The sequence below is a fragment of the Meriones unguiculatus genome, chromosome 4 (genome assembly GCF_030254825.1).
Source record: "Meriones unguiculatus strain TT.TT164.6M chromosome 4, Bangor_MerUng_6.1, whole genome shotgun sequence".
In the NCBI taxonomy this organism is placed as follows: Eukaryota; Metazoa; Chordata; class Mammalia; order Rodentia; family Muridae; genus Meriones; species Meriones unguiculatus.
Genome location: NC_083352.1, coordinates 6,868,968 through 6,890,179, shown reverse-complemented (window position 1 = coordinate 6,890,179; position 21,212 = coordinate 6,868,968). Strand labels below are relative to the sequence as shown.

The 21,212-nt window shown below is 50.9% G+C and overlaps 1 protein-coding gene across 1 annotated transcript; it reads right to left on the bottom strand.

Moving 5' to 3' along the window:
• Positions 1-7,391: 7,391 nt before the first annotated feature.
• On the bottom strand, positions 7,392-18,675 carry Tex29 (testis expressed 29). The gene is made up of 3 exons (XM_060381257.1): positions 18,451-18,675; positions 8,560-8,629; positions 7,392-7,676 (listed from the first exon to the last, which is right to left on the bottom strand). Exons 1-3 carry the CDS (start codon positions 18,647-18,649, stop codon positions 7,487-7,489), a joined length of 459 nt encoding a protein of 152 aa, XP_060237240.1. The 5' UTR covers positions 18,650-18,675; the 3' UTR covers positions 7,392-7,486.
• Between the last annotated feature and the right edge of the window lie 2,537 nt (positions 18,676-21,212).

Genomic DNA, 21,212 nt, shown 5'->3' with positions numbered 1-21,212 from the left:
CCATTCGCTTAGACCTCACTCCAGTAAGATACTTCTCTGACAGAGTGGCAGGGCCTCCATCCTGTGCAGCCCAGGGAGGGGCTTGGTGACCTCCATGCAGATGCCCACACTTAACTTGAAGGGCCAGAGACCAGGATTCCTCTTTGTACTCTGCTCGCAATCCTGAAAACCACCCATGGAAGTGTGGGTCCTAAAACACTGATATACTTAGAGCAAAACCCTAAGAGTCTGCCACACTGTTCTGAGGCAGGTTCTGTACCCTGGGTCCAAATCCAGGCTGCTCAGCAAATTCATTGTCTGAAAATAGCCCAGCTTTCCTTTACTTCATCAAAGGATGAGATTACAGGGTGTGCTACCTCACCACCAGAATAACAGTTTTCATGCCCGGACAAGTGAGGAGGATGGATTCATTACCTAATCTGCCAGGGACCGTGTAGCAGAGAGTAGTGTTTCCTTGCCCTGAGGGTTTTCCAGAACTTTTTCCACTGTGAAATTTCAGCAGACTTTGCAACAAGAAGCAACCAGAACGTGGCGTGGGGTTTTCTTTAGGCACCTGTGTTGCTCAGACAGAAGCATGGGGCTGCCTGGCCCCTGTCAGCGCAGTCATTCCCGCCCCTCTCAGTCCCATCCTCCCCATACCTTCAAGTGTACTGTCCACTAGGAGTCACAGGTCTTTCGGGGGCTTCTCTGGCTTTGCACTACTGATGGAGGCAAGGCCCATGCGGCACAGTGCGGCCTCAGCTCTGTGTTTCCCCTGAGGTCAAGAGCATTGCCTGGTTCCAAGTTCCCCAAGCTCAGGTCCCACGCGTATTCGTCAGGGATGGCCTGAGTATGTTAGCACAGATGTCCAGGGCCACCTAGGACACTCCTGTCATATGGGAATCTCTGGGAATTCAAAGGCTACTTCCCAGGAGCTAGGTCAGGGGCCAGGTCTTTCTGTGGTCTGGAGCCATGTTTGTTTATTTTTTTTTGTGTGTGGGGGGAGGGTTGGGGATGAAGGGAATCAAAATACAATTCACGTAGCATAAAAAGTCATCCTTACACGGGGTTTGTATATTCAATGTGCTTCTGTTAACACTGATTTCAAAGCACTCTACAGAGAGAAACCCTGTACCTATTAGCAGTCTGTCTTGAGGCCAAGTTCTTTATTTCACAGCAAAAATGTAAGCATCTAACTGTGCGATGGACTTAAAATGCCAGGAGGAAAAAAATCCCACCTGTGGTTGCAATAGTCTACATGCCCCCTTCCCCACCCCAAAAAACTCATTGACAAGATGGGAGGGGGGATGACTCTGCATTTGGGGTGCCTGCAATGCGGGCAGAAAGGCCTGAGCGTGGATTCCTAGAGGCCTCATAAAAGCCAAGCACAGAGCTGGGCACTGCACACCTTTAATCTCTCAGCTCACAGGGAGGCAAGCGGGTCACTGTGAGGCCCAACTTGGTCTACAAAGGGAGTCCAGGATAGCCAAGGCTACACAGAGAAACTGTCTCAAAAAACCAAAAGGAGGAGGAGGAGGAAAGGAGAAAAAAAAAAACAAAAACAGGCATAGTGACATGTGTTCATAATCCCTCACCCAGATGACATTGGCCCTAAGCTATGTCTTCTGTCTGTCTCTCTCTTTCTCTCTCTCTCTCTCTCACACACACAGGAGACAGACAACATGGCACCTTCCCGTGTGTATCACGTTGGCAAGCTGTCATGTGCTGTTTGCATTCAGTGAAAGGCCAGCTCTGGAAACAGGATTGCAATCCATCATCCCAAGTCAAACCGAGAATGTCTTCCGTGGCCTTGGGCCCAGGGATGCACCACCCAACAGGGAGGGAAGAGAACAGTGAGCCAGCCCCAGAGTGAAAGCACTGTCCTTGAGAACTGCTAAAGGGTAGACCACGGTGGGAGAGAGAAACAAGAAATCCAGCCATGAGAAGCTCAGCCACGGAGAGAAAGTTCAGGCCGGAGCTCCAGCTGACTGCCTCAACATCCCTGGTTTCTGCTGGATGGTGTGAGTGTCCAATTCCATGACGTTAGCTCTGTCTGTTGCTGTTTGTTCTGCCTGGAAGCCTCACTCAAGCAGGCATCTGTTCTGCCCAGGACTACCCAGAACTCCACCCGGTTGCCTCAACAGGCTTCCCCAGATGATTTCTGATGGATGTTTCAAGCACCTGATTTGATGGTGTTTGCTGTCTGTCTGCAATATTTTTATTTTGGCTTGCTATGTTTTTCATAAACTCACTTATTCATGTCCAAAAGAAGCTATTCCAGACCATTCTCTGGACTGTACAGAGCACACCCCGGGTGTACGTACACGACACACAGCCCACAGCCTGAGCCTAGGTTTGCCGGCCCCTGTGGGCAGGCACTCAAGATTGCTGCCAAGTGACTGTGAACATGGCGGAAACAGCTCAGTGTCAGCCTGCTCCACTGAGGCAGTGTGGAAGCCATAGACAGGCTGCTTTGTGAGGCAGGAAGCGTATATGATTTGGAGGTCACCTTCAGGAGACAGAATACAAAATCCTGGAGTTACTCTTAGGTCAAACAAGGAACTGTGTGCTCACTAGCAAATGTCCGTCAAAGTGAAGAGGGAGATGGTGGGGGGCAGGGGGGAGGCTCAGTCCCAAGTGTGCCATCGGTGCACATGCGTAGACACATTTGTAATGGCAGCAAGACTCTCATCACACAACACTGCGGCCTCTCCCCATCTGGCTTGCCTGGAACCGTCTTCCAGCACAATGTGGTTCAGACTGGCCTTTACTGCTTCTGTGTGAAACTGTTCCCAGAGGCACCTGCATTTAAACACTTGATCCTGGACGTAGGCTGCTGTGGGGGCCCCTGAAATCACTGCAGTGGGAAGCACGGCTGACAGAGGTGAGTCACCAAAGGGAGCCCTTTGAGAGGTAGGGTCTGGCCTGAGCTCTCTGCTTGCCGCTCTGCTCCTGAGTCCTAATCTGCAGCTACCAACTGCTGCCTTCGGACACTGCCCCCACGGCTGCGATGGCAGACTGAACCGTTGGACTGGGGACCAAGACAAACACCTCACCTGTTTAAGTTGCTTCTGTCAGGGATTTTGGTTACGGCAACGAAAAGAAAGTAACTGCCATGCTGATTTAGGGGATAAACAAATCCTTTGCCATGACCTCATGGTACAAGGCTGTCTTCTAAGTCGGGGTCTTTACACAGGCGTTACCCAGGGGTCTGTTATTCTGAGTACCTTGGGAATCATGTTGAAAATAGGTCAAACAAGGGACTACCAGGCTCACTAGCAAACGTCCCTAATGACCAAGTGGGATGATTCCACTGGAGATCCAGCTGAGAGGGGAAGGATGTGGTGTGGTGGGCAGGAGGTGGGCATGGTGGGCTCATGGGTGGGCATGGGGTTGGATGTGGAGTGAGGATGGAGTGGGAAATGAGATGTGGATGGAGAGGGGAGAGATGGGACAGGGAAGGGATAAGGAGGGGTGGGGAGAGAGGGGAAGAAGGGGAGGATGGAGTAGGCCATGTGGTGAGGAACATTTCAGAGTTCATGACCCAAGAGAGAAGAGAAAAGGAAGAGCAGGGAAGAGGTCCCAAGCATCCAGCAGAGTTTGCCATTTTAATCCTAAACCTGGTGAAAATGGAGCCCAGCCCAGTAGGGCCATGTGTGTTGAGCCATCAGCACAGAGATGATGTAGAAGTAAAGCATGCTTGGGAAAGGGGAGGTGAGATCTTCAGTCCTTGGGGAAGCTCTGGATTCCTTATTCCTTAATGAGCGCGCGGTGGAGAAAGGCCACAGCACAAAGGATTTTTGCATAGGGGCCTCTAGTCTTTGATACAAGACTCTTAGATTTTTCTATTTTTATCAGTTTCATCAATATGAAAAGATAGCATGAATGTAATTGGTGCAATAGCTGTAAATGTGCAAAGCCTTTTTGTTCAAAATTGGATCACCCTGAAAAGAAAACACAAAGGGAAAGAATGCAGGCTAATTAAGGAGCCTGAACTACTGAAGGAGCCCAGTGTCTTCCTTAAGATCTCACTGTTGATTATAAAAGAGACCATGTGGGAAGGGTGGAAACAGAGCACCAGTCAGGGATGTGCCAAACATCACATGTGTGCTAACCATCATGTGTGTCTGTATGATTTCCTGGGACAGAATCCTAGTTTAAACCCACACTGAGGAACAGTGCTCCTCAGACTAGCCACACAGAAATCTACACTTTCTGTCTGCTCTGAAGATTTCTCCTCTCACTCTCTCTCTCTCTCTCTCTCTCTCTCTCTCTCTCTCACACACACACACACACACACACTCACCCCTCTAAAATCTAGGCTTGACCTGCCTGGCCTTTTAGAGAAGGGTGCATTTTGATGGTTCTTTTTGTATCAGAAGCCTTCTTTTAGGGGAGTAGAAGAAATGGCTCAATAGGTGAAGCACTTGCCCCAATGTGCCTATGAAACCAAGTGCCTCTTTCCCAGGGGACCTACAACCAACCATGGAATGAGAAAATACAGAATCTGGCCCCTTCCTGTGGACCACAGTCACAGGTCAGACAATATATCACTTGATGATGGAGGCTAAGCACCCCTTAGCTTAGCTTGAGGTCAGCTTTGGTAACGGGGGACTTCGAATCCTGAAGGTTGAAGTTCAGTCACGTCGTAAAGGACTGTCAAACCCAAGTCCAACACCACAGCCCAGAGGCAAGCAGGAAAGAAAAGCTCACCCAAACTTTCATGATGTCAGACCTTTAGCTGACCGAGTGTCCCACCACCCATGTATGCTTTACCTCACCAGAAAAAGCCAAGACCTGAATCCCCTCCCCCCCCAACCCAGCAGGCTGCAGCCACCTGGTAAAGGCAGGGTGGCAGTTACTGTTTGAGAAAACTATTGATCTGGCCCACAGCTGCAGGGGGGCACCCCCCCCCGCCCTCCAAGTGATTAAACAGCTCCTGCATTATTACTTATCTCGTCGCTAAGACCGAAAACCCTCGACAAACAGCTGAAGGATAAAACAGCTTTCTTTGGCTCCTGGTTTGAGGGCTCTGTCCACCATGCTGGGAGGCCACAGAGGCAGGAGCTTGAGGCAGCAGGCCCCACTGCAGCCGAAGTCCGGAAGCAGATGATTGCCAAGGCCTGGCTTTCTCCTTTTCATTCAGCCAGGACCGTTCCCCAGCCCAGGGAATGATGGTGCCTGTGCTCTCATGCATGAGCCTTCTTGCTTCAATTAACCTAGAAACTTCTTCACAGATGGGCCAGGGGCTTAGCTTCTCGGCGATTCTATATCTCAGCAAATTAGCAGCATTAGCTATCACGTCATGTGAGTTGGCAGTGAGAACCGGGTGCCCTGACTCCTGCCCAGGGCCTCAGCCATCTAGGTAGTTCTTACTGTGGCCTCCACCATCTACCCCGTGTGTGGAGGCCACACCTGTCACACCCCTTCCAGACACTCTAGAGAAGGTGGGATCTGCCCCGTCCCACAGGCAGGGCACAGGTGCACACAGGAAAAGCCTACACCAGGACACAGCAGGCCAGCCTTCACACCACCTACTGACCTCCTGACCTGTATGTGCTACGCCAGCAGTCCCCCACAGGTTCCCCAGAAAGACCCCTCAGCTCTGCCCTCCACCCTCACTGGTCCCTGCAGTGCTGTGGAAGCGACCTAAATGGGAAAGCCCTTTTCTCCATTCACCCCGTAACAGAGGGACTTCCCAGGCAGAGGGCTCTGGATGACTGACAGGCACATCTTTGAAGAGGGTCCACTAGTCTGTGTAGCTCAGATCCATGATGATTCCAACTAAGAACGACACCTGTGACCTGGGCATTGGTGGGGCTCTAGCAGAGAAGGATCTCAGCAGAGGGGACTTGTGACTGGTACTTGATGGCAGGACAGGCCCTGAAAACTCACATAGGGACACCCTGAGCCAAGCCTTGATATTTCAGCATCACTTCTGTGGAAACAATATAGAAAGGTTGGAAGCTTCTTCTGTAGGGAGAGTGCCACCCACTCTCACACTGTTCCTTGATCAGAGGAGACAGCGGCGGTGTCCTGCATCAGCAGCCTCCAAATGCGAGGCCTACCGCTTCTACCAAGTCCAGCCCGCTTCCTGCATTCCTAACTGAGTCGCTGGATCTTGACACACCCTTGGTGTGCTTGGCCGTGTCCGGCTTGTGCTACAGCACAGTCCGGGATGACACAGACCTTGCAAGAGGCAAGGCCTAGAGTATGTGTCCCTTCCTAAAAGCATGCTGGATACCCCCAAGAGACAAGAATTAAGGGCCTAGCAGGAAGTGAGCTGCCTCAGTCCCCACAGAAGCCTGGAACAGGGCAGCCTCCATACCCACAGCCAGGAGGAGGCATCAGCAAGAGACACCTGAGGGCCTCCGGGGGTCTTCGTTCTAAACCCGAGTCTGGTCCGGCCGAAGCATCCATGGCAGGATTGCTTCCTCCTCTGAAGAATCCTGATCCTCAGAAAGCTTCCACATCATGGAGTCTGAATCTGTGTGGCAACCCCACTCTTTCTTCTGAAAAGGGGACTATGTGGCCCATCTGTGTCCTTGACTTGTGCTCTCCTTCCTGCCCACACCCAAAGGCATGCTCTTTCTGCTGAGATAAAGCACAGCCTGGAAAGGGCAGCAGAGAACAAGAAGCAACACTCAAAATACCTTTATTTTCTCTCACAGGCGGTCACTCTGTCCGTCACACACACTAAGATGCTCGCTGGGACACGTCACTGTTGTCACGGCACAGCCACCTCAGGCCCTTTACTCAGCAGCAGCCTCCTCATGTTCTGATGGGATCACGTCAGCTAGGTAACGGGGAAAAATCGAGTGTTTCTCTAACGGGACAGGCAGCACACTGAAGAGTTTTTATCAAGGGCTTAGAGTAAACACACAGCAGACATTCCCCAGAAACCCATCAGTGATCCGTACTGCCCTCGTTTCCCACTACACCCTGCGGCCTGAAGCCTCAGTAGGAGCTCTTCATATATCCTGTCTCAGCACAGAAGGCACCGAAGGAAAAATGAACCCAGGTCCTGCAGGCAACCTCAGCTTCACAGACCTGCAGAGACTCTTCAGTCCCACCTTCCCTGGGAACTTCCATGAAGCCAAGTCCATGGGGTTGAATATCAGGCAAGACAAACCTTCCCATCGAAAAGCCACAAGAGGCTGGCCCAGCCTCCTGGGGAGTGACTGACAAGAAAGTGACTTTGCTTCCTATGAACCATGGCAGGCTTCGGCCACAACCTCACCCCCAGCAGCCGCTCTCACCCCGAAGTGGCCCCAAGGAACGGCCTTGATAAACCTGCAAGTGTCAGTGGGATGTCCCCAGGACAAGCACTGACAGGTGGCCAGCAAAGTCAGGGAGAAAGGCTGAGGCCTCTTGTGGACTTGGCTCTCCACAGTTGGTTCACTGGGATCCTACCCACCCTAAGACAGTGTTTGCCATTCCTGCTGAGGGTCATCAAAGACAGAGAGCATACACAAAGGGAAGAGCCACAGGGGCAGGAACAGACCCCTCACAGCAGACTACCTTCTCCCTGGGACCCACTCTCCTTCTTCAAGGAGGAGCTACGGCTACGCTTGACCGACTCGACTTCTTCTTGACTAGAAAGTTGCTCAGGCTGCCTGAACTTGATTGATGACATCTTATAGCTGTCTTTCTTTCCTGTGGGGATCTCTTTCTTTCTTCTAGCGTCCCGTAAAATCCTGAGGAAGAAAGGCTTGGTCACAGCCAAGCAGACAGAGACAGAAGTTCCCGGCCCCAAAGGCCTCCACACCCCCAGTTCAGCCTCTCCAGGGAAAAGTCCAGGAAGAAAGCTCACGCTGTGTTCAAGGCAGCCTGTGCAAGCCACAGGAAGGCCAGAGCAGTGGCCGGGCGAGGCTTGTAAATCCTCTTCATGGCTTTGTGCCAACCACAGAACAGCACTTTAACAGCAGCCGCACACCAGGGTGGATGCTGAATTGAGCACAACCCTGCCCCGAAGACTGAAGCTGTGTGTTCTGAGGCTTGCTATCTCCAAGACAGTGACAAAAAGGGTGTCCCTCTGAGACACCCAAACAATGACATCCCATGCGCATTACCCTTGCTCAATGCAGGGTTTAGAGCACCGGTGGGGTCTGCGGTGGCTAATGTTATCACCCTGACAGGATCTAGAGTCATTGAAATGACAAGCCACAGGGCATGTCTGGCAGATCCTCAGGTCAGAGTCACAGGGTGGGAAAACCAATGGTTGGGGGCATCTCAAGCCAGAAACTGAAATGAGCCCTTGCGCCTTTGAGTTGACTTTTTACCTATTCTGTCACAGCAACAGTGCTTAAGGACAATGGAGAGTCCTGTCAGCCCTTCATGGGAGCCATGTGCCCTCCTGGGTGCTGTCTTTGATTACCAGGACCTGCAGCCACAGAGGCTGACAAAGGCAGTAAGCTAAGTGCTGCTCCTGGGGTCTCAGTCACCTGCTGAATGCCGGGGACTCACTTTGTTCACGAAGAGGAGACATCCAGAGCGGCAGCAGCTGAGTGACGGAGGCAGGCTGAGAAAAGGGAGTGGCCCAGACTGTCCAACCCACACAGAAGAATTAAAAGGACCCACCTGTAAAGGATGGCAATGACGAAGAGCACTGCAATCAGCACGATCAGCGCAGTTAACAGGTGCACATAAACTGTGAGAGAAGGCCCTGGCTTAGTATCTGGACCCATCGGAGTCAGGAGAGGAGGCCAGTCCCATCCAGAGTGGGACACTGGCCCTGTGTGATCCAGCGCCGCTCATTTCAGCTGCCTGCCTGTTAGCCCAGACCTGATCCTCACCAAAGGCTTCGAGGGTTCTCAGCCTACTTCCTTGTGGCTTCTGGTGGTTTTTGGTGGTCTTTAGTCCCTCTGTGTATCTCTGCCTTTGCTCTTGTGAGGACCCCAGGCCTATTGGGCTCACCTGGCTCCTGAGGGACAGCCCCTTCACTAATCTTTCAGAGTTAACACCAGCCATCAACTTGATGCAGCTTAGAATCACCTGAGAAAGAGTCTCAACTGATAATCGCCTTTATGGGGGTGGCCCTCGACCTGTCTGCAAGAGATTGTCTAGATAGGAGGACCCAGCCAACCATGAGTGATTCTACTCACTGGGCTGGTGGTCCTGGCCTGTGGAAAGAAGCTAGCTTCGTGTCAACCCAAATGGGCCGACAAGCAGTTCTCCTCCATGGGTTCTAGCCCCTACATTCCTGCCTTGACTTCTCCCAAATGATGGATTGTGGCCTGGGAGTGTAAGCCAAATGAACCCTTTACTTCTCTAAATTGAGTTTGAAAAATATGGTTTATCACATCAATAGAAAGGACACTAAAACAGAAACCGGTACCAGGACTTAAGTAGTACGTTGCTGTAATGGACCTGACCATGTAATTATTTATGCTTTTGGACTATTTTGTTGGGGGATTGTGGACGGTATTGGAGCTTTGAGCTACAAAATCCGATGAGAGTTCAGAGCTTAATGAGCTGTTTTTGTGGAAGCCTGGAAGATAATGCTGAGCAATATAGACAGTGAGGCCTGCCTCCCTACACACCATTTGTGTGGAATTTTGAACTGAGAATCTGCGCTGGTCAAGCTAAACCGGAAAATCAGCTGTGATTAACAAGAGATCAGCATCACTGAGGGGAAATTGTCCATTGTTCTTTGGGGCCATGGAAAGTATCTCCTCCAAGTCAACACTTAGAAGTCAGCATCTAACGAGGCCAAAGCTGCGTCACAGCTGGAAGATGAACTTGGCAATTTGTGTAAAAGTTACCCATGCAGTACTGTTTCGAAGGCATGAAAGATGCAAGATTGAGGGAGTGATGGAAAGCAGCTGAGGTCTGGTGCCATGTGGCAGGGTCTGAGTCCCTGAATAGAAGGCACGAGAGACCGTTGTTGAAGGTGCATCAGTTATGGTGAAGACCTCAGGATACTGGAGGTGCCAGGACCACCAAGAACAGCAGCAAGTGTGGAATGTAGCTGGCCTGAACATACAAGACAAGCCGCATGTTCTGAAGGTGGCAGAGCTAGGGAGGAGGTCCAAATCCTGTGGAGCCAAAAGATCAGGAGATTCCTGATCTTGGTTCAGCTTAAGTTTCAATGTTCCTATGTCATGGTTCTTTTGGAACAAGAAGTATTTAACCTGTATGAAAGGGTTTGACTAACTTTGTAACCTGTATGTCTTCTAAAGCCTATAGTTTTGAGTTTTAGGTCCAGGTTAAGCTAAAGCCTCTTAGTTCCTTTCCAGAGAATGGAGAAATGTGACCCTATCTGTGAGGACAGATATAAAAAAAAGAGCGAGCAAGCAATGACCTTCACTCAGCAAAAAGAATGACCAGACCATTGTCTTCGGGACAGTGTTTCTTAGCAACCAACCCAGAAGGCCTCAATCCTTCTTCTGAGTAGCTCCTGACCTCCAGCCAAAAGTCCGCAGCCCCGATCTTCAAGGATGACCTAACCACCCCCACCTTCAATTGCAGCTGCATCCACACTTGGCAGGACTGGCCAAGCTTGAGCACCTAAGACTAACCAATTATCTTACTTTATAGCTTCCTCATCCAATCCTAAATTGCCAAGACTGCAACTTCAAATTTCCCGCAATTTTTCTTTTAAAAACCTAAGGCCTTTGTCTCCCAGTGCCACTCTTTGCTGGCCGGCAGGGGTGACCCCATTGCGCAATGGTTAAATTAAACCTCTTGCTTTTGCATCAAAGTCGTGGTCTGTGGGAGTTTCTGGGAAGGGCGCGATCTTGAACTCCTGAGCTGTGAGACCCCAGGCCTTACAGTTTGTAATTTTACAAAAGTCCACGGTTAAGTAACTTCAGAATCTTTAAGAAACCTTGGATGTTTTTTAATTTTTTTAATGTGTTTTGCCTACATGTATGGCTCTACACCAAGTGCATGCCTTGTACCCACTGAAGACAGTATTAGGTCTCCTAGAAGTGGGGTAACAGATGGTTGTGAGCCACTTTGTGGGTGCTGGGTACTGATCCTGGGTCCTCAAAGAGTAACAATTGCTCTTAGACACTGAGCCATTTCTCCAGCCCCAGAGCCCTTGAACTTTTTAAGTGTTGAAATGTTTAAACACCATGGGGCTTTTAAGTTGGACTATCTTTTATATTCTAATATTACCATAGGTCTCTGGGACAAAAAATAAATAAAAAGATTATGTCTTGAAGTAATGTGTTTGTGTGTGAGTTTGAGAAGAGGTGGACTGCCCTGGCTGTCAAGTTGACAGAATGGCTAAAAAAGAAGTCTTAACTGGATAACTGTCATTAACAAGTTGGTATGGGCATGTCTATGAGAGATTTTCTTGATTGTTAATTGATATGAGGGCCCAGCCCACTCCCTGGTGGGCAGCACCATTCCCTGGGCAAGTAGACCTCAGCTGTACAAAGAAGCTGGCTGAGGATGAGCCTGAGTGGGCCAGCAAGAAATATTCCTCCATGATTCCTGCTTCTGGGTTCCTGTCTTGAATATCCTGATTGGTTGTGACCTGTAAGCAGAAGCCAAATAAATACTCTCCTCCTGCCAAAGTTGCTTTTTGGTCAGCAACAGAAAGCAAACTAAAGCAACTCTCTTGACCAGACAGACCACATTCAAACAAACAAACAAACAAAAACAAAACAAACAAAAAACTATGTTTTGGGCAGACATACAGTTCAATTCACAGCAACTAGAGCGCAAGTTTCTCCTTAGGCAACAAGCAGGGTTCTAATAGGATCCATGAGCCCTAGATGCTCTGAGGCTCTCTAGAAGGGACAGGACTACAAGGACCTCTTAGATGAGGGCAGGAATTGAGAGCTGAAAGAGGGTTGAGCCCAGAAGCTCATGATGCCCAGCTCAGGCCCTTCCATTCTCATCCTCATATGAGCCCTATGGCAAACAAATAAACAAAAACAAAAAAATAAAAGACTATGTCAGTCTCACCAGAAACAGAACCTCCCAGCTGACAGACTACAGTGACGTAGCTGTGGGTGCTGTGCTGGCTGAGTCACCAGTTCTAAGCCCAGGGAAGCCTGTAAGCACCTCTGCAGCCACTTCCCACAGCATAAGTACAGGACACAGCACGGTACCCACAGACACAGCACACGCTGCACCATCCCTCTGCCCCTTCATGATGTTGAGCACGCAGAACCAAAAGAAGGAAACGTGTGTGTGAGTGAGTTAAGGGCTTTCAGGGAAAGCCCCACAAATTCTCGACTCCCGGAACCTCCGCACGTGAGAAGCTCAGAACCACATGTGAGCATGGCACATGTAATATTTTCATGTTTATTGTCGGCACCTTCCACGTGGGGTAGTGTTCTCTCATCCCTGCTTCAAGCCAACAAAAGCAAGAGACAGGATTCTGAGAGTCCCTCGGCACAGCACGTGGCTGTGAGACGCCACCTGTGTGGTTTCTCGGGAGCCATATATTGTGACTGCTCCTCCCCAGACAGCAAGCAAAGAAGAAAGCGTTATTGAAATCCTTCGTAACGTCACCCCAGCACAGTTAACAAAAGTTTGGAAATCATCTCAGCAAGTCCCATGAAGAAAACTGAAGTCAAATGCTTAGAAGAAATGACATTAAATAATGTGCCCTAAATCAAGACTGCAGAACGAAGGCAAGCCTTCCCCTTCTAGCTCCCTGTTCTTCTTGAAAGAGCTAATTCTAATTCCCCCAAGTTCATATTCCTAATAATACAGATTATGCCATAACACAATGTGCACTTCAAACCAGCCTATTTAAGAAGTTGGTGAAAGGTTTTCATAACATGGAGTTATATGCACAAAGAATTCATAATACCCTGTCACCGAATCCTACAACTTACACAGCACAAAGGTTCATTTGCTGCCTTGAATGAGAAAGATGTCAAAGAAATGAAAAATAATTCGAGGGCACAGTGAGAGCCCAAATGTAGGGCTCACTGCCCAGAATCTTCCTACAGATGGCCCCACCTCTTAAACTTGAAAGATGTCAGGAGAAAAAGCAGAACCCACACGCTGCTTTACTAATATGGGGGAGATGGACAGGGTCCATATTGTTGCCATGACATAATGTTGTGGCCTGACAGCAGAGCTCCTGAGAGTCTGTGCTGTTGGGTTCCTCAAGGATGCTACAGGGACCATGGCTTGTCCTCCAGTGACTGACTGTTGGTGGCTCTAGGTTAAGCAATGGGTGGCACACACACACACACACACACACACACACACACACACACACCGTTCACAAAATTGCCAGCATCTTCATAAAACCAGTTGGAAAAGTATCCAGAGGGCCCGGCAGACTTAAAAACAGTGATCATCTGTTTTAAAACATCTCTAAAGAGATCTGACTTGGGGGACCAGCAGGGCCACTGCTGGGTTTCCATTCCACTGGGATGTGTAGCGACCGAGACTGTAGCTCTTGGCTGGGAGAAACCCAGTGTGCCCCACACGCGCGTGCGGGAATGACTGACAGCACATGGTAAGTGTCATTCGGGTGTTCCTTTCTCCAACGTTTGGGGGCTCTGAACGTAGACTTTTCCAGCCACGCTCGGTCGCAGAAGTGCTGCTCTTGGTCTCTCTCCTGTGGTTGTGGTAGGACACGCTGGCAAAGCCATTTCAGAAGTAATGTCTAATTTGGGCTCACAGTTCAAGGGCATAGCACGGTGGTGGGAAGTCAGGCAGGAAGGAGCTGCTCGTGCTACATCCACATCCAGATGAATGCGTGAAGGGATGAATGCTGTGCTCAGCAAGTCAAGGATCTCACCCCAGAGAGCAGCGCCAGCCATGGAGCACAGATCTTCCCATCTCAATAAATGTAACAAGGTGACCCCCATGGGCACACCCCAACGGCATCTTCCAGAGGACTTTAAGATGACAACTGAATTGACTGTCACGATTCTGCTTGTTAACTTGATACCCCAACATATCACTTTAAATCGTAACCTTCAACTTCTTATTCCCAGAGTCTCATGTTTGTCCCAGAATGCAAAACACAACCCGACTTCAAAAGGCCCCACAGTCGGTAAGCATTACAACAGCTTAAAGCCTAAAGGGCATATCTCATTCGAGACTCAAGACACTCTCTTAACTGTGGGCTCCTATCAAAACAAACAAACAAGTCACATACTTCTAACACACATCAGCATAGAATAAATAGATCCATTCCAAAATGGAAAAACCTGGGTCTATCAAGAAATGACGAGGCACAGGCAAGATGAAGTTCCAGCAGGGCAAACAGCAAACGCTGCAACTCCTTGTGCCGATTCCAGGACTCAGGATAAAACTGGCTGGTTTTAGGGGACTTACGTAGTCTTACCCTCCAGTTATGCCACACAAAACATATACATCCTCTCTCTTGGGCTTGTTTTACTCCATGGCCTCTGTCCCACAGTCCTGGGGTCTCCAATAGCCTAGGGTGTCCACTGTAACAGATTTCACCCTGTTTCACAACAGTTTCACACAATGGCCTCCCGGGAGCCCCTTGCATAGATTCCAACCCTGCCATATGCTGCCTGTCCTCATCTGCTCTCCGAAACCTTGGAGCAAAGTTCTGTGAGCCCTCAATCCTTTATTTTCTATGTCTGCAAAGCCAATGCTGTGTGCATGATGCCAACAAGTTCTTCTGATGGCTCCGGCTATAATGTGGCCCCCTTGGACCTGTATCAGCTTGTGTGTGCTGAGTCTGAGGAAAACACTCCCCTAGGCTGTTGCCCTTGAGGAACAGGGAACCTCAGCTTGGACTTCCTGCCTTCAAATGAATACGGCTCTGCACAGTGTGGTGCTTCTGATGGGCGGGGTTTTTGCACTCATGACACCTTTGCTACTGTCCTAACGCCACACAGGTTCGCTTTAGTAATGCTCAGCTCCAAAACAATTACAGCTGCTTCCTCAGCACTGGACTCTATGCCCTCCCATCTTGAAATTCCCTCATCCAAACAAATTAGTTCACTTTTTTAAAAGTCAGCTTTGCTCAGGTTCTTAGACACAGCAAAAATAAATTAGATTCTTGTTCAAAATATTACACTTAGAGCCACACCTCAATTCATGATTTGAATATTTACTCCTATCTGAAACACCACGATCCAGACTTCCACTGTCTACATTTCTTTCAGAACTCTTGTCTTTCACTCTCCCCCGAGAGTGACCCATTAGGATGTGCTTCTAGTATTTTAAGAACTTTTCTAGCCCAACATTCCAAATTCTTTCATATTTTTCTCATAAGCCAGTCCAAAGGCTTTGTCCACGGTCAGGCTCATCACAGCAACAGCCCCACTCCTGGTACCAGTTTTCTGTCCCAGTTATTGGCTGTTTACTGAGATAAAACTCTGCCAAAAGCAACTGAAGGAAGAGGTGGGCTTCTTGGGCTTTGGTTGGAGCACACAGTCCACTACGTCAGGGACATCAAGGTGGCAGGGGCTGGTCACATGACCCACAGTCGGAAGGTAGACAGTGGTGACTGGCTATGCTTGGCTCACCGTCTCCTTTCTACAGAACCTGGGACTCCAGCCCAGAGAATGCCATCACCAGACTGAGCAGCCTCACACCCCAATTAACCTAATCAAGGTCCTCCTCAAAGACCTGCCCAAGCCCATCTCCCAGGCTGGTCAAGTTGACAACTGACACTAAGCACTGTAAGAAACTAAGAAACTGTCCTCCTCTGACAGTCCAGCTTCGTAATGGACATGAAGAGCTGGATTCTACACCCGTTTCTCCACCTACTATGATGTGAGAATGGAGTCACCAACTCCACAAACAACAGAAACGGCAATTATGAGCAGCAGAGGATTATGGGTGCATTATCACCAGGCTCCAGGCCAACCCTGGCAGAACTGCTTTGTCCTGTACTGCCCTGAAAAAAAGGGGGGTGGTCAGAAGGCAGCATATGGCAGACCAGAAAGACCCGGGACTCAAATGACCTGGTCAGCAGTTGCTTTTGAAACAGGAACCCTGACAACTCTTATGAGAGACTGCTGTGTTAGAGTTATTACTGCTGTGATTTAAAAAGCAAAAACAAAAAACTGTAACCAAAAGCAACTTGAGGAGGAAAGGGTTTATTTCACTCATAGTTTCATACAACAGTCCATTACCAAAAGTTACCAAAAGCAGGCAGAGACCATGGAGGCAGGAGCTGACGCAGAGACCATGGAGGGGTGCTGTTTCCTGGCTTGCTCCTCATGGCTTGCTTGGCCTGATTTTTTATAGATCCCAGGACACCAGCCCAGGGACGGCCTTGCCCTCAGCAGGCTGGGACCTGCCCGGTTATGAATGTAATTTTAAAAAATGCCCTACATGTTTGCCTGCAGCCCTAACTCATGCAGACAATTTCTCAGTTGAGGTTGCCTCCTCTGAGACACCAGCTTGTGGCAGGTTGACACAGTTAGCCAACACCACTACAAAGTTTCAAGTGTCAGAGGAGGAACCCCTGGGCCAGCTTCACTGGGACAGGCTAGCCAATCTCTGAGCTGCAGGCTCAGTGGAGACCCTTCCTCAAAGTGTAAGGTGGCAGAGCTGGACGACAACAATTAAGAACGCTTGCTGACAGAAAGCCACAACCAATCAATATGCAGTCAGCCAGTGGCCATGGGTTGTGAGGCCCAGCCAGGCACGGACAGCCCAGCCTCTCCACCCAAGGCTTAGAGATCACAGTAGGAAATGGGCAGCAAGGGAGCAGGCAGTCACATGAGACTGCCTCCTACACAAAGCCACCCCGTGAACCCTCACCAACCTGGCCGCCGAAACATGACCTCAACAAAGGCATTACCAATCGACACGCGAACATGGGAGGAACACCCAGTGGGGTCCCAACCCCACACAAAGAACTACAGTAGCTAAGGAATGGCGATGCTGACGAAGTCTTCCCCAGGGAGGAACCCCCAAACTGACGACCAATACAAAGCAGTTAGCTCCAAAGTCAGACATGTGTAAGGGACACTGTAAGGAGTGCGCAGTTGTATTACTATATCTAGGTGTGTGTGTGTGTGTGTGTGTGTGTGTGTGATAATAGTGAAAGAAAAAGAGGTCATGAATCTGAAGAAAAAGCAAGGGGGCTCATGGGAGGGGCATGCACAAACACACTCATACACATGCATGCACACACATGTACACACACACATGCATGCCCACACACATACACTGACACACATGCACACGTGTCCACGCACACGTTCCACAGAGAGAGGTGGTGAAAGAACCACACAGTGTGTGACTCCACTTGTGTGAAGCAGGCAGAACAGGTGAAGCCATAGACAAGTCAGTGGGGGTGGAAGGATGAACGTCAGCAGTGGGAGGAGGTGCCCTCAGACCAGATAGTGTGAGGCGCTGCACATCTCTGTGAACACGCCGACAGCCACTGGCCTGGACTCTTTAAATGGGTGAGTGTTGGACGGCGTTAGCCTAGCATGTGTGCAGCCCTGGGGTCCATTGCCAGCCCTGAGATAAAGAAATAAATTCCACAGAACAACCGGTTCATCTTATAGAGATGACAGGAAGTCAGAAAGGGGTCCTGGTGTGCAAGGCTCAGTCCTCGCCTAGTGTGAGAAGGCTCCCAGCCTTCTAAAGTCAAGACACCAGGAAGGTGCTCTCAGGAAGGCCCTTGCTGCAACCGCATCTCCATCGTGGCTTTTTGGGGAGAAGGGTTTTGTTGCCATCTGCCTAACCGAGCAACCTCCATGACACGGAGTGTGGCCCAGCTGGCCCTTCTCCAGCTTTCTGCGAGGAGCCGCTGTTGGGTAGCACATCTGCAGGCTGCATCTGTCACACAAGTCCCTGACTTCCAAAGCCCCGTGCCCGGGGAAGGGGGCACAGCCCTGCCTTAACTGGGGCCTCCCCCGAGAAGGAGCGGGCGGGGATGGGCGTGTCACACGGCACCCCAAGGGTCCCCAGCTGTTCCCACTGCACAGCCAGGCTGGTCCTCTCGGCCTCAGGGGCTCACCCCTCTTCTCTAGTGGGTATTAGAGCGATGCATCCCACACGGCTTCTGAACACTCTCACTGAGTGAGGAAATCCGTGGGCCTCCAAGTGAGATTGAATGAAGGGCTGAAGGCCAACGTCCTGATGTGTGAGAATACATCCAAGCGGAAGAACGGCTCACTATTTTGAGCCGGTCCTCTGTGGTTCTGCTGCTCCTCCCCATCCCCCATGAACACCCAGCACGTCTAGAAATGAGAGCCAGGTGGGTGGGTGTGAGAAGCTGGCCTGCACCTGCTTGGATAGCCCGAGCCTAAAGTGATCTCTGGGGAAACCCGGTCACCCTGTGTGCCTCAGCTGTCCCCACAGTCCTTGGCTAGACACCACCTGCCGCCCCATCAGCCTCTCAGCTGACCGTGGCCAGTGGCACCCTCTGTCCAGCAGCTGTCTGGGTGGGGACATCCTCGCACCCAGCCTTCACAGCCCCACCCTCTTCCAGGAGGCGCCCTCACACTGGGCTCAGAGCGCAGGAATGGGCAGCTGCACCTCCCCAGCAGGTAGTGTGGTGGCATGCGGGCAGTGGGCAACGCGCAGGCCTGGGTTGCTCACCGGGAACGGCTTTCTCGTAGCAGACGCCCTTGTAGAAACAGCAGCCGAGCTCCTTGCACCGGTCCCTGGTGATGTTGTAGTCACAGATGTCGTAGAGAGGGATGTCGCACACTGCAAGGCACAGACACAGCACTGACTCCAGCAGAAGGCGAGGCAGGGCGGGGGTGGGGGTCTGCAGGACTGGATCTCGGTTATTCATCAGGCAAATCTCACTCTGAAACTAGAGTGCAGATTACGTGTCTGAGCAAAATCATATGCCGTTCATTATTGGGCCTAACGCAAGGGCCCCTGATGCCTGGGTGATAAGGCATCTCAGCAGGGCTGCACCAGGCACGGCCTTCGAAAGAGGGCTAGCATGTGACTGCTGGGGTGGCCACCCTGCCCTGTGCGAGATGTGCACAAAGGCACAGCATGAGCTCCAGCTGGCAGCATGAGCTGAGGATTGCTCCCGAATTTGGAAGCTGAACCCCAAAAGACCAAAATGTGGGGGCTGGAGAGATGGCTCCCGGTTAAAGGTGGGGGGGAAGGCTGGAGGGATGGCTCCTGGGTCAAAGGAGGAGGGGGGTGGAGGGGTGGAGGGGCGGCTCAGAGGTTAAAGGTGCACATTACTCTCATAGGAAGCAGTCCAGCACTCAGGTGGGGAAGCTCATGACCACCTCCAGCTCCAGGGATCTGGTGCTTTTGGCCCCTGTTGACACCGCACTCAAATCATACAGCCATACACACACAACTAAAGATGAAGGAACTCCTAAAGAGAACTCCAAAAGAGCGAAGGCTGAAGGCGAGTTCTGACGCTGCACTGTAGAGACTGAAGAAAGGAAGCGGGAGAGACCACGCCCTCAGACTGTGCCTTGGGGAAATGTGGTGCTGGAGCGGTGGTGGCAGCTGATGGGACCCAATGGTAAACAAGGCACTTGGGGCACTGTCCAGCCGGAGGGCAGGGGCATATCATCATGCCAAGGCCAGGGGGGCGAGCCCCACCTGGGGAAGGCAAAGACTGCAGGGGTCCTGGGGCTCATTAGCTGGCAGGCCTAGCAGAACTGAGAAGATCGAGGCACAGGTCTTAGCATGTCTGTGCACATATGTGCTCACATGTACATACATGAACAGAAGCAAAATGCTACCACCTGGTATCTCCTTGCTTAAAAGTCACAGGCACAGGAACCCGCGTCCACTTCCCAGAGAAGTCTCCTGTATGAACTGTGCTCCCGTGTGAACTGCCCTCCCGTGAGGGGCTCTGAGGGCACAGCCCTGAGCTGCAAGGCCTCTCTGAATTCTCAGGGGCTGGGGACCTGGAAGGTCACCATGTCCTGCGTGGTTCACTCACTCTGGAAGTGACCGCAGAAGTCAGCTCTATCTGCCAAAGGCCTCCAAGAAGGAAGAGAGAGACACATGGACATTGCGCTTTCCCATTATAAAAACAATTTCATTGTCATGGCAACATTAACTGAGAACGCAGATCAACCCACAGGCAACAGGCAGGCTAGACTTAACAGGCAGACAAAGGCCGAAGGCTGGGCCTGACAGAGGACATGCCCCTCAGCCTCTGGCCGGGCCTCAATGGCTCACATGAATGGGCGATCTAGAGGTGGCCTCTGCCTGACCTGGCCTGATCTCCACTCTCCTGTTCTCCATGTTTTGGACACAAAGCACCTGTAGGGCCATCAAGCAGGGAGAGGGCCCACCTGAGGGCAGAGACTCTGTATGCCTGGGCGAGGGGCTGGGACTAACCCAGCAGGGCAGAAGGAAGGTACACAGACCCTCAGAGGTGAGGGTGTGCTGATCCATTCATAGCCTCACTAAACTGCTTCGTGTCGTATAAAGCTGTTTTCTCAGGCCACTTTCCCAGAGGAGACACCATTTCACAAGTGACTTTTGACTCTTGTTTCGAGAATGGAAGATGAGGGCACACCTGGCCAGGGTGATGAACTGCACCATCTCCCCAGTGCCACCCACACAGCCCAGACTGACACACAAATGACTCACTCCTCAGAACAGAGTGACTCCAACAACTCAATGGGGTGAATCTCGGACTGTAGAGGCACATGGACATGTTGAAATCCTTATCACAGAAACTAGGCCCAAGGACTTACGAGACACACCAGACCCAGGGAAGGATGTAACTTCCTCCCCGGCATCCCATAATGAAGCAGAACCCTATGCTCCAAGGCGGTAGCCCCACCCGCCTGTTGGCTGATCTCCGTGTGTGAGGCAAGGACTGACAGGCAGAGAAGCTCCACCTGCCAGCTTCTGTACTCGCTACTGACGTGGCCAGCCTACTCAGTCGCTGTCTATCCATCTGCCTGCTTGCCTGTGTGGGCTGGCTGTCTAATCCCTGCCCAGTCTTTCATCTGAACCAGGTCCTACCCTTTCTCCTCTGCAGCTAGACTCAACCCTGAGGCTCATCCCTCAGGCTCATGACCCACGGTCCTGACTCCAAAGCTGGTTTGGGTTTTGTATCAACACGGACTCTATCCTCATTTCCATCAGGCTCTCTGGAAACTTCTGGAAACTCAGCTGCAGCCCATTTAAGTCTTTGTATCCATTTGGTAACCCACGTGCACATATGCACGGAGACCCCGTGATGTGTTACACCTGTGTTCCCTTTAAATGGATGGCTCAGGGAAACCGCTATCCGGCGAATGGCTGCCCTTGCACCTACCTCACGCCTGTGGACACACTGCCAGTCAGTGAACGTGACGTCATGGAGAGATAGCAATGTGGTGTCTGTTTCAGACCTAATGCATCTTACTCATGTCAGG

What these genes read in the sequence shown, in the direction of transcription:
- Tex29 (XM_060381257.1), bottom strand. Translation starts at nt 18,649, where the DNA reads ATGAATAACCGAGATCCAGTCCTGCAGACCCCCACCCCCGCCCTGCCT. An exon ending in CTACGAGAAAGCCGTTCCCG is followed by an intron (nt 8,630 to 18,450) that starts GTGAGCAACCCA and finishes CTTCTCTCACAG; the next exon opens with TTTATGTGCACCTGTTAACT. An exon ending in GTCATTGCCATCCTTTACAG is followed by an intron (nt 7,677 to 8,559) that starts GTGGGTCCTTTT and finishes TTTCTTCCTCAG; the next exon opens with GATTTTACGGGACGCTAGAA.